The 13255-nt window shown below is 46.4% G+C and overlaps 1 protein-coding gene across 15 annotated transcripts in view; it reads right to left on the bottom strand.

The window, feature by feature from the left end:
- Positions 1-13255, bottom strand: part of SORBS1 (sorbin and SH3 domain containing 1) — an 862221-nt gene that overhangs the window by 429168 nt on the left and 419798 nt on the right. For 7 of the 15 annotated variants that reach the window (XM_069610575.1, XM_069610579.1, XM_069610580.1 and 4 more), the window contains 2 exons: positions 7849-7920; positions 7465-7527 (listed from right to left, as the gene is read on the bottom strand). The exons of 5 other annotated variants lie outside the window; for them this stretch is intronic. In XM_069610575.1, coding sequence (XP_069466676.1) covers positions 7465-7527; positions 7849-7920 — 135 coding nt within the window. The remainder of the gene's footprint in view (positions 1-7464; positions 7528-7848; positions 7921-13255) is intronic. 3 more of the 15 variants (XM_069610589.1, XM_069610583.1, XM_069610585.1) reach the window with 1 other exon arrangement.

The raw sequence follows: 13255 nt of genomic DNA, 5'->3' as shown, positions 1-13255 counted from the left end.
CGATGGCGCCCTTTCTGAGCATCGCCTTTACCTCCAGGAGAAGTTGAGGGACGTGAAGTTCTTTCCTGGCCACGGGGGGGACGCGCGGGCACCTTCTTTGAAACTCGAGCGCGTGGCCCCGGGCCAGGGCGTCCAGCACCCAACGGTCGGTGGAGATGGACTCCCACACGCTGACGAAGCCCGCCAGCCGGCCTCCCACCGGGGTGCTTCGGTGGGGGCCCGACCCCACGGCCGGTTCAATCCTGCTTGGATGCGGCCTTGCCGCCTTGACCTCCTTGGCGACGACGGCGGGGTCCGCTAGACTTGCCTCGTCCTCTGTAGGCCTCTTGTGACTACGAGCGGGCCGCTTGACGGTAGGAAGCGAAACCGCCGCCGGAACCTTTGGAGGCGCCCTTGCCTCCGCCGCTCCGAAAGGGCGTCCGTCGTTGCTGCAGGACTCCAAGGGCCCGGGCCGTCTCAGTATCCGCCTTGATGGCCTGAAGGGAATCGTCCACTGTCTTGCCAAACAGGTTGTTCCCGTCGAAGGGCATGTCCAGGACTCTGGTCTGGACGTCCTGCCGGAAGTCCGTAGCTTTGAGCCATCCACGACGTCGAAGGCAAACGCCGTTGCCCAGCTGGCGGAACCCAGTGTCGGCGATGTCCGTCGCCACGGTGATGGCGTGGTCCGAGGCCACCTCACCTTCCTGCAGGATCTCCAGGGCCTCCGCCCTCTTGTCGTCCGGCAGAAAATCCAGCAGGGGAGCTATCTTGTACCAGAGCTCCCTGTCGTAGCGGGCCACGATAGCCAAGGCGTTGGCCGCTTTAATCGTCGTCGCTGCCGACGAGATGACTCTACGCCCCATAGCATCCAATTTCTTTCCCTCGCCGTCCGGCGGGGAAGTCGATGTGGAGGCCGCACCCCCCCCCGCCTTCTTCCTGGCTGCCGCGGAGACGACGGAATCCGGGGTAGGCTGCGCCCGGAGGCATAGGGGGGCCGTGTCAGGGACCCGGTACTTCTTCTCGTACTGGTCTCTTCTAGCTGGCGTCGTGGAAGGGTTCTTGAGGAGGGAAAGGCCCTCATCCCAAATGTCGTCCAACAGAGGCACTGCGAGGACCGTCTTCCTCTTGGCCTCGCGCCGCTGATAAAGGAAGCCTTCCTTTTTCTTCTCCTCAGGGCAGAGTTGGAAAAGCTCGGAAGCTCTGGAGATCATGGAGTGGAAAGATCCGATCTCGTCGGGCGGAGAAGCCCTGGTGGGAGGCGACGACGGAATATCCTCGTCGTATGCCTCGTCGTCCGTACCCGTCGCTGCCGTGTCAGTCCCCGTATCATCCCCTCGGGTGGACGGGGAGGAGGGCTGGACGGGGCGCGACGGTTGAAAAGGAGGTGGTGGATGGATCCTTCTTTTCTTGGTAGGGGGAACACCAGAAGGTCCCCGTTCTGGATCCCCCGACGGAAGAGGTTCCTCCGTCGGTAACGGTAGCCTCGTCCTTATCTCGGAGCATAAGGACTGTATGGCCAACAAAATGGCCGCCGAGTTGTCTTGCGGCGCTGGCAGAGGGGAATCCGACGGGCGAGCAGGGGTATGTCGTCGTCGTCACCTGCGTCGGGGTCCATTCCGACGGGCTGGCCTTGTTCCACGCCTAGGCCGTGGCTTAAGACCTCGATCAGCTCCTCTTCTGAGGTTGAGGCCGAATCTACGACGACGCCCTGCCCCCCCTTCTTCTTCCCCACGGAGGGTTTCACGGGGGTCCTATCGATGGGCACAAAAGAAGACTCCCTCCGAGGAGGCAGGGAGATTCTGGGCCCTGAGGTCGCCACCACTGGTGCAGCCTCCACAGGCTGAGCCAGGGCCGCCGCGACCGTTTCGATAGAAGGCTTGGTCGGATGGATCAAGGCCTTCACCACCTTAGGTGCGCTCACCGCCTTATCCTTGAGGGAGGGGGCACTGCCACGCTCCTCCTCTGCCTTAGAGCTCGACCGGGGCCTCTCCAGGAGCTTCGCCGGGTGCTCGGCCTTCCTCTTACCCGACCCAGAGCGTTGGCTCGTGGTTGATGGTGCCGGGGAGGGTGCGCCCTGCCTGGCGCCCGTAGAGCCCGACCGTTCGGCGCTCCCGGTGCCAGCGGACTCGCGGTGCTTGGCCTTATGTTGGGCCCCCGTCGCCGGGGCGCCCTCAAAGGTCTTAGAAGACCGCTCGGATTTCTTCTTCTTCTCGCCAGACGGGCTCTTACCCTCCAGCCAGTTGGCGAGACGTTGATGACGGTCCTTCATGGTCCGTTCCGACATGTTGCCGCAAAACGCACAGTCCTTCTCCACGTGCGATTTGTCCTCATGAAGGCAGTAAAGGCAGAAAGAGTGTTCGTCCTCCTTAAAGACGTTCTGCAGCTGGCATCCAGGGCAGACCCTGAACAGCTTTCCGGGCGTCGAGCTTCCCTTCTCCTGGGCCATCTCCGAGACCGGGCCTGAGAAGCTTCTGGAGTCCTCCGAAGTGTAGCTCGACGAAATCTTCACCCTTGAGGGGCACAGACGAATCCGACACGGGTCCCCGTTGATCGGATGTAGGATCGGTGGAGCTTGAGGCTCTTTTGACCGAAAGAATCGAAGTTTTTTGTGAAAAAGCGCGAAAAAATAGCACTAACGCTCGAGAGCAATAGCACGAGGATCCCAACACATGAACGTGCGGTAAAAATCTGAAGATGGCTGCCGGAGGCGGTGCTTAGGTAGAGGGCAGTCATTGGCTGTGGTCAGTATGACGCAGAGACCAGTGATTGGTTATTACTACGAAAGACAGATCAGAAACGAAACTGATACTGGTTTTTTCTTTACCGAGGATTCCCAGCCTGACGACGGGGAATATTCATGAGCATGTGAATCCATGCCAGACCCCATGCTGGAGAATAGGAGTAGTTTTACTGCTTTGAAATAATTGCTCATGTGTATGTTAAAGCAAGCCACCAGCAAACAGCTCTTCTTAAAAACCATTAAAATGGTCTCTACACTTTTACAAATAAAGAGAACCTAATGTACAACGGTTTTAAAGCTCTCGGTTTCAGTCAGTCAAGCAACAAAAACATGATTAGGTAAAGAGAAGCCCTGGAGGTAAGGCAGGGAAATATGCTATAGAATACATTGCCTTAATGGGGAACACTTACCCTATTGCATTACAATGAATACCTAAATGCTCCCTTAAAAAGGCCCCCCCTGTTTGTCAATTAATAGGAAACCTCCCAGTTTGCAAAAATTTGATATTGTGACAAAGTCCCCAGCCACACTCTGGGGATGTCTAGTGGGGTGCCCTAGCGTTGGTATGGGGTGGATCCCCTGGTCACCCCACTGACTCTTCATCTCAGGGCAGGAGACAGTAAGATTGTCACAACAGACAATCTTGCCCTCTACGGGTTTCGAGGAACAGTGATCCTGCAGAACTGGCAGAGACTCCATGCTCGGCTCCTCTGGTGCAGGTGGAGGAATCCCATATAAATCTACAGAGGATAAGGAAGGGACCTGGATAAAGAAGGGAAACTTGGCAGTCAGCTTGCCATCCTTTGCAGAACGCCTCCACTCACATAGAGTTAAGAACAGATAGACTAGGGGAGTCCACATCAGGGACAGGGTTGCAGTGAGGCAGGCAGAGATAAGACTGCCAAGTGAATGGACAAGTTAAGTCAAAGTTCCACATCGGGGAGGTAATAAATCCCCAAGCGTGAAGCCCAAGAGCCAATAGCCATTCCAGCTACACACCTAAGTCCCCTTTCACAAAAGAGAGAGGCTGGAAGGTGAGCTAAATCCCTATAAAAAAACAGAAGCACAGTGAGGGTGTTTGGAGGAAGATCTGGTTTGGGGAAGGCTGGAAGTGTGAGGAAGAGGAATGTGAACAGGAGCAGGAGTTGGAAAGAGTAGTGCAAGTAGAAAGCAAAAAGCAGAGGGGAGTTGTCCAAAGCTAAGCATAATCAGGAGGTGGAGAGAGGTGATTGTCAGGAGTGGGAGATCATTGAAGATCAGGGGCAAGTACAGCAGGTGGTTGGTGAAATTGTTGAGAAGGAGGTTGGTAAAGTTGATCAGGAGGCAGTTGGTGCAGTTGATCAGGGGTTGATGAAGTTTTTAAGATACAGTACTTAAATATCAGGAGGGGGCAGACATGGAAAACCAGACACCAAAAGGGACAATCCCAATCTCTGAGGAATAAGAAGAAGGGGTTAGGACCCCATAAAACCTGCAATGCATTTAGAGGGAGAGCATAAGGGAAACCCTTGACCCAAAGTTGAAAACTGGCATTTTGAAACCACATAAACTTTGCTTTAAGAGCCTTTTTTGGTGCACCATTTTCCACATGCCAGGCAGGGTAATACCCTATTCCTCCCAAACCCTGAGAGACTTTTTAAAATGTCTGTTACCCCAGCATTTAGGATAGAGGCCAGCAGAATAGCCTGCCACATGCACATTATGCTGCCTGCATTTTGTCCATGCACTGTAAAGGTTCTCAAATAAACACTTAAAATATAATCTTGTGTGTGTGTATATCTTCTCTACTGACACCCTAACCTCTGAGACAACAGATACAATAAATATTGTAAGGACAAATAACTAAACATCAGTTTTTGAATACCAACTTCAATAAAACATTAATACCATATGTGTAGGCTTGCTTGGCCATAAACCCCTCATCCTGAGGCAGAATCTCTCAGGCCTTGGCCAGGGCTCGGGACCATTAACAGCCAAACACACCCGTGAACAGGGTGTTAAGGCTATATTAGCACCCCGGGCATCCATAATCTGGGAAGATAATGCAGTCCCAGATACAGATTGAAATTGCACTGCAATCAATATGGATGCCTGATTTCAAAGAAAAAATATTACTAACTAAAATGGCCAGCAGCAGAAATAGTACAGGGAGTGCGTCTTTTTCCTGGGAGTGTGTCTTTTCCCTTACAATGGAGATCAACTACAACTGTGTGAAATGTTGTATTGAAACATTTGTTTGTACTTTTATGCTCAAAAGAACATAACCTTTGTGACAAACTCATGGATATGACACTGTCAATGGGAGCCAAGGGCCCCTCCCAATCTGGGTTAGGCGGCATACCAGGGAAATACCAGAGCAAGACCTACCCCAGAGGTGTTATGGGGGAGTTAATGGGGACCCCCTTCCCAGATTCTCCAGTATGCATAAATCTATGCATGTTCATTGGGTCCTCTATCTCTTTTTCCTATGGCTATCAGGATCTGTCCTGTCCTGATCTCTTTTTCAGTTTCAGTTGCCAGAATGCACCGGATCCACCAGACCCGTGGGATGGATAATGGTTCCAGGAAGCAACACCTTCTGTAGAAAAACTACAAGTATCACAATGCACCTGTGTCCAAGGGACAAGACCCAGCCTGAAACAGGAGGAACGGGCTAGTTACCGAAGAGAAATGGACTAAGTTCCCCCATTCAGGAGCTGAATGAGGGACAAACAACTACCCCTCAAATTCCAGGCTGACCATAGCAGTAGAGCTGGAACAGGCATGGAGCTGGCCAGCGCTGAGGGAGATTAGGGTACAAGTCAGGAGAGTTATTTCACAGCAAGAGGTGTATGGGAGAGGACAGAGAGGGGTGAAGGAGGACCAAAGACTAGAGAGGAGCGTGTAGCATCTGGAGGAGGACTTGCAGGAGAAGCTGCGGTGTTTACAAAGAGAGGATTTGAAGTAAGAGGTGGAGAAAGGGGTATCACTTTGGTGTGAGTCTGAGTGATTGCAGGTAATTTTGGAGGGAAGGTAAAAGGTGGGTTGAGAGTGTGAGAGAGGGAGAGGGGGAGAGGGAAGTGAGAGGCAAGAAGGTGCACGTGAGCAAATGCAGGGTAGTGTGGAGAGGAGTGTGATCTGGAGGGAAGTGGATCAGGAGGGAGTTGGAAAGTGGATAAAGGAGAAGGGAGAGAGGGTGACAAGAACATGAGATGGAGTACTGAGTAGAGAGATATCAGGATAGAGCTGGAGAGTAGAAAAACAGGAATAGAGAGTGAGAAGGAGGGAAAGAGTGGGCGAGAGAGATCCGATCAGGCAACAGGGTGCAGAGAGGAGAGCGATCAGGCGAGAGCTGGAGTGAGTGGAGGCAGGAGGAAGGAGACAGAAGACCAGGAGATGGAGTGTGAGAGGCGAGCGAGAGAGAAGATGGTGAGTGGAGAGAGTGAAGGGAGGCTGTCATCCAGAGAATAATGGCGGTCGGCCAGGGCAATAAAACCAGCAGGCTAGGATAAGAAGACTGTCCCTGAGGGAGTCACAGAGATTGCCACAGCCTTTAGGTCCTCCCTAGGATAGTGATAGACCAGACAGTAGTAGTAGTCTGGCTATAGTGAATCAGCACTGCAATATGACCCTTTGGACTACGTAGACTGGGATAGGTGGGGTGGGAGCCTGCTCAAAAGTTGAAGGAAAGGGAAAGGTGTACAGGGACCCCACCTAGACTGCAATCCCAAATTGTGTGCTTTTGTAACAGCTTTTTTGTAATACAAACTGGATTTGTGTTGTGACTCATTGGGAACTTTGTCACACTTTGTAGTTTTCGTTTTTTGACAACCATGCACCATTTGTAGTTCCGGAGGTCGCTAGTGTTTTTTGATTTCTCAAAAGTGTTTTGTTCCTGTTCTTGTTAGTGGCTATGCATTATGTTTTTGAGGCAGGTAGGACTGTTACCATTTTCAGTAATTCCTCAAAATCCTCTGGAGAATTAATACATTTGGGCAGGGCTCACAAAGACAGTGTTTCGTGGACACCTATGATGATTAGAATGCTGAGCACTAATACTGTTATACATTTGGCGTACGTAGAAGGTACACAATTATTAATAATCGTGTACCTTTAAATGAGCATGACTGAGGAAAAGAGAGGAAGGAGAGAAAGTTGCCCATGGTCCTGGGGCATTGCTGTTATTGTTGCTAAAGAAATATCTGGAACAAATGGTTTTGTTTAACATTTCAAAGGCCACATAAAGATGTAAGCCTCCCATTTCTGTATATTCTAAGGACCAAAAGAAATGATCAATGATTAATAATACAGCGAGTCAAACAGTTACCGAGGCTCACAATATAGTATGTTTACTTATTTGATAAAGGTGTATTTCTTCATTCCTTCAGGAAATGAAAAAGGTCTAATTGTGGTTCAGAGTACAGACGATCATGAAGGCTTGCATGGCTTTTGGAAAGTTTGGAAAGCATAGGTATAGCAACTGCGTTACACCTGCCCAGACTATATTATGAGGGCATACAGCTGTAAAGAAATCACTGCCCATATGAGCTCATATGCTGCTGAAAACAGACAAATCCACTTAGCTTTACAATGTTAGTCATTAGGATGTGAAAACCAAGTAAAACAAGCACTGCAAAGCCATTAGTCTGCAAACGTCAGATTATTTCATTAAAACGAAAACCTATCTCTGGACAGAGGCCAGAGGCAGCATACACTCCAGAAGCAGTATTGATGCAAACACGCCACATCATTCTCGATTACAGTACCTTCAGAATTAGGGCTAGGAGTAGACACCGGAAACTTGTAGGTAGGAGTGTAAGGGTTGTCGTCTGCAGCAGAGAAAAGCAGGAAGTGGATTTTGAGAAGATCCACATGTGTAATTAAATCTAATTTCTGCTTTCTTTGTAAATCGTTTTATTATCGATTTTATATTATGCCAAAATAACATGTAGCCCACGCTAAAATATGCAGTTACAAAGAGCTGTTTTTAAAAGGTTATATATGGCACACATTAACTGTGCAACATCATTTCTCTGTCATCAAAATCAAAAGCGGAAAACTACTTCCCAGAGAAAATTGCGATAATTGAGCAATTAGAATTAATGAAAGGAAAGCGGAACAAAAACGAAGGCCGACTAAACTAATGGTACCTTTTCTTTTTTGCTGGATTTCAGGAAGGTCAGGGAATTTGTAGGTTGGGCAATAAGTATTTTCATCTGTGTCTGAGCAGAGGCAGGACGTGAAAAAAGAACAGAAAGGAGAGCGGTAAAGAGCAGGAATTAGGGAACAAGAGACGTCAAGCAGCAGAGGTGGTCCTATCACAGCATCTTGTCTTCATGTCTCACCTAGCAGAACCAGCATGAGGTATCATGGAAAGCAGGGTTGCAGAGGCATAGCAAAGTCCATATGAAGGCAGATACAGGCGTTTCTGTTACTAGATATCACACAGGCCGCAATTCTTCCTCGAAAATAATATACACATATACCGAAGCCTACGAACCTAATCCCCCAAGGACATACACTGCCACAACTCACAGCCTTTCTGCTTGCTTCAAGCGAAATAAAATGTTATATTTTAAATGTTCATGTTTGACGGGATCAGATTATAATCTTGTAAATTAATAGCTCAACCTCGCAAATTTGAAAATAGGAGTAATATTTAGGCAAGAAACTAAGACAAATCGAATTACACTTTACATTAATGTGCATCGTTGTAAGCCAATTCTTTGTGGGGCACTTAAATGAACAATTGAATCTCAAATGTTCAAAACCTGGCTACCTCTTGAATGTTTTAATTTCCCTTTTGGGGTTGATGTAGTCTTGTTTTAGACGTGTACTGAATCCTGGAATGTTCACATTTTCAGAATTATTCATTTAGTTTTTGGAAGACTGCTGCATGTCCTTTTCCGATAGCAGGTAAAAAGTGTGAACAACATAAAGGTAGGAATCACTTATTATCTCCAAGTAGATTATCTTTAAATATAAAGATAAGTAAGACTGTCTACGTCTTGTTGTGATTGTAAATGAGCTGCATATGACTTTGCCTGGCTGTTATTGTATTGGAATATTATAATAGCAATGTTAGACTGTGTTTTTCCCATCAATCTCAGTGTTTACATGTCTGGTGTGTGGTGTGTTTGGGAATAGTGTGCGATCAGACTTTTTAAGACGGATCAAGGGAGCAAAAGATAATGGCCATATGATCTGGAGATGAGAGCTGACTCTGAAAAGAGTTTAGGAGTTCAAGAATGCGAATTTCTCCCAGTACACCAAATATTATTCAATTAAGTGACAATATATACCTACGTTAGGCATGCGCCAATGACCAGTTATTAGTCTGCAAAAATGTTCGAGTTGGTACACCTGCTTTTGCAAAACGTTTTACATGGCAGGTTCTATGAGATGCCAATGTCAAAGGGGTTTGTATAGCTTGGTGTTTAAGCTCTTGGAGGTGCATGCTTCACAATTCATAAACAGGTCAAATCCCTAACCTATCCACCTGCCACCGAAACCTCATCTACTTCTTTGGGGACAATATAGTGCTCTTTTGTACGGCTCACTAGTATTCCCTTGCCCTATAACGTAACATACTCAAGAGCTGGGAACTACAAACGAAGCATGTTTTTATGATTACATGTGTCGAAATGTGTAATATCGTCCAAAATAAACAGTATAGTTTGCTCTGATACCAAAGCAATGTCTTTGATCGACCGCCCACATATTTATTTTTTCACCTATTATTGTTATGTCTAAAAGAAAGCTACCTGCACCGCTCCACTCTCTACCGGGCGTGGCGCTAGATGAAAACCACGCTGCACAAATGCAAGGGTTGCAATACTCAAGTTGTTGCATTATGTTGAGTAGTGTCCAGAAGTATAAGCTCTGAATGCCATCCACACCGCAAAGTGATGTACAGTATGTTTTAGTTAATCTCAGACAGATTAGTATGAACTTCACGGTTCTTGGAATTCTAGAGGAATATACAAGAGCTTTGATATGAACAATGTGAGCTTGGTTCAAACCTCCATTATAGCATGAAATGGGCCACAATAAAACACATTGTTTTATTGCAATGCGCACTATTGTTCTCAAAACAAATTTTCCAAGTACAAACAGAACAAAAGATAAAAGGAGCAACCACGGAAGCTGGGCACAAACCTAGCTCCAAATACAATTATTTTGGTTTTCATAAGGCCCAGCACCGTATTGTGCGTGATTTATCGTTGTGATGTGGTGTCTCAATGCCAGGTGGCTTGTGGTGATGTTTTTTCATATGCCAGCAATTACAATGTGGGATACCAACTTAGTATCTGCTCTTTTTTTGGCCCTATGGACCTGGCTATAAAGCTGGCCTCATGCCTATAACATGGAACACACATCACACTATGAGGTATACTTTACCGACAAAGGATCTCTGAACACCACAAAATGTTTCCAAAAGGTTTGCAAATAGAAATGTATTTATGGGGTATTAGTGTCATTAGATCACCATTAAATCTAATGAAGACTTGCTGGGCTTCAAGTGTAACTTCACGTGTAACTGCACTTACCATGAAAAATGCTGATCATAATCGATTGGGCCCCAACTTGATTTCTATGCTTCATACTGTAAAGTCATTCGCTAGTTTAGGAAATACTCTTCTGTAAGATATTGGCCTTCATGTAACAGTTTAGAACAACTGTGCTTTTCTTGAACAATCTGAATCCCTCCCATTTTTAGATTTGTTGGGAATACTGGTAAACTGGGGCTGGTCCAGAAACCAATATCACCTTACAATCCTGCATGATTGCTTTTTCATGCATTGTGTGGTGCTTACATCATCTACACAGAAAGCTCTTTCACTAACTCAGTTGCTTTAATTATTCTAACTGGTTAAAAAAAAGACTTGTACTTCTGAGGTACAATTTGTCTACTTCAGCAGTCTTGCTAACGTTTTTTTAAAAAGTTGCACCAATAGTCTCTTCATTATTTACTCAAAGCTTTGCTTCACAGAGTGCTAAACTACCGGCGATGGGGGTGGGTGCGGAGGATGGGGGGGGGGCGAAAGTCAAACTACAAATCCTGAATGGGGTGATTGAATGAGGTCTCTATATTAGATTTCCATGTTTATCTTATCTGATGATTGGAGTCTTGGGTGACCTAGTATTGAATTGTGCTTGGGTGACCTAGTATTGAATTGTGCTTCTGCAAAAAGGCAAAAGATTACTCAGCTAACAGAAATTGTGTTTTCTTTCACAGTGGGCCCTCTTCTTCCATAAAGAAGATCCCACATATTCCTAAATTGCTGCCAATTTAGCTAATAGCGACTAATTTAGAAGCAAAACCCAAGAGTGATATTTACAGTAGTGGTTGCTACCTAAGTAGGTGCACATTTAGGAATACATTTAGGAATATAGTTTATACCTATATCATGAAGTAGTATATGTTTGGTTGGGAATGTGAATCCAGTATTGTGGACTACACAACTCTTGTCTTGTAGCTGAACAAGAATGGAAGGAACCATTCCCCTCCAGTTTTCAGAGTATAGCACTGAAGACTGCTCGGAGGAGGATCAAATTCACCACTCACCTGAATAAAGTGAAACATGGATTCCATCATACACCTAACATTGAAGCACACTCAATTATTATTTAAAAAGCAAATGAATAAAGACACTTTCAATCAGGAACCAAACAAATGGAAACTCTTAATGGGTCATGCCAGTGGTCTTAACTGAGACCCAGCTGGTGCAGTTGAGGAGCTTCTTGCTAATATCTTAGTTGGAGAACACGAGCAATCAAATATATGAGCAATCAGATGGGATTACTTGGGGGCTCAAAGGGAGGTGGCATGGCAACCATTTTATGGTTATTCTTGATGATGCTTATATTGGTTTTTAAGTTGTCTATTCTTATAGCGTGAGTTCTCAGACTCCTGTAAAGTATGCAGTCTTTTTACTAACATAGAATGGTTTCTATTGCAACACCGGGCATTTGACATATCAAATAAAATGTACAAGTCTCTTACTTCAGATTTCCTATTTTGAAAATTGATTCAAAATCAACTGAAAGTAACTTACATAGTAATGGTGTTTAGCAGCTGTGTTGGCTGTAATGTGTAATAACCCTCATTGTTCGTCACCTACTGTAGTCACATTGGTACCAATCACACCACTACTAGCATTTCTGTTTTACACCTGGTGGTTAACAGGTTTTCTCACTGTCATGCAATCGAGAGAAAGCAGCGCTCGAGCACACATTGCACTATACAGCATTCATAACCTAACGCGATTCTGAAAACTCCTGCCTCTGCATCTGGCTTGCCCCTACATTGTAGCCATCTCCTGCGTGTACCTCTGCGTGTTCCTGTTCCTAACACATGGTTAAACTGTAAAGAGAGCAGCATCTAAACACCAGGCCGTATAATCGGTCTCTGGGTTCATGGCTGGTGCCCTCCCAGCTCAGAAAGTGCCAGAGGCCCACATGATGGGATATACATGGGGAGCTTTAGCCGTGCGCACACCTCTCTGGAACCGATACTTTCAAGAAGGTTTCTTTCTCAAGATGCTGGGCCTGCCAAAAAGTGATGATTTGCCATGTTTTCGGATTAGGTACAATATGTATATAATCAATGCTGTTACAATGAGGGTCTGCCTTTTTTTATATTTAAATGAAAAATAATTGTCCATGCGCCGTATTCCCTCCCTGAATTAATGTGGACGGGTGAGCCAGTGATTTTTGAGTGGACTGTGGTGTTGTGAATGTTCACTAGCAGCTACGGTAGAGTTATATGCTACAGTGAGTACGCTGCTGGTGGTTGCTCCTTCCCTTCCTAAATTATTACTTCATGCACTACTGCAGCAACTTAAAATAAAGAAGAACCCTATTTCTACCTGAGGACTACAACTTCCTTCATTTACCCGACTTCTATGAAATTTACAATGGGAAATAGGTAAGCAGCCACCCACCACCCCCAAAATACCAACCAGCTCACAAACATTAAGTTACAAGTTCATTCTGCCCCCAGATGTCCAGAACTGCAATGTTGCTGCTTTTTATGGGAGTTCTAGCAGGAACTCCCAAAGATACCTTGCTGAGAATGAACAAGGTTTTAAGGAGCATCAGAAACGTATGGTTTTCATGATCCTGATCACTTCTGTCCTATGAAGTACATTTGCTCGCATTTTCTTCCTTTTTCAGGAAGTTGTCAGCTGTGAAAGACCAATGGTTTGTGGAGCAAACAGCGCTGCAGGTGATCTGTTACCTTCTCCTGTAAAATAATGTGACCAGAAAATGAGGCTGTTGTGCCATCCTTAGTATGGTCACCCATGTGTGGAGGGGTGCACGCGCTGTGAGCTGGGAAGTGTGGCTGGTGCCCTGGAGTGGTAGTGCCTGAGGACGTTCCGTTGTACTTCCACACTTGAACCTATCAGTGTCAGTACGAGGGGCACTTCGAGTGTTCATATGCAATACCCTTATGTCTGATCTGGCTATGGCAGATGGCATCCTGCCTAACTCTCTAGCCACTACTGGCATGCGTGCTCTCCAGTGCCGTGCTTGAATGGCACACTGTTAAAG

The sequence above is a fragment of the Ambystoma mexicanum genome, chromosome 8 (genome assembly GCF_040938575.1).
Source record: "Ambystoma mexicanum isolate Mex_15411 chromosome 8, UKY_AmexF1_1, whole genome shotgun sequence".
Classification (NCBI taxonomy): domain Eukaryota; kingdom Metazoa; phylum Chordata; class Amphibia; order Caudata; family Ambystomatidae; genus Ambystoma; species Ambystoma mexicanum.
Note: the sequence above shows the minus strand (reverse complement) of the source record. Positions and strands in the feature narration are given on the sequence as shown.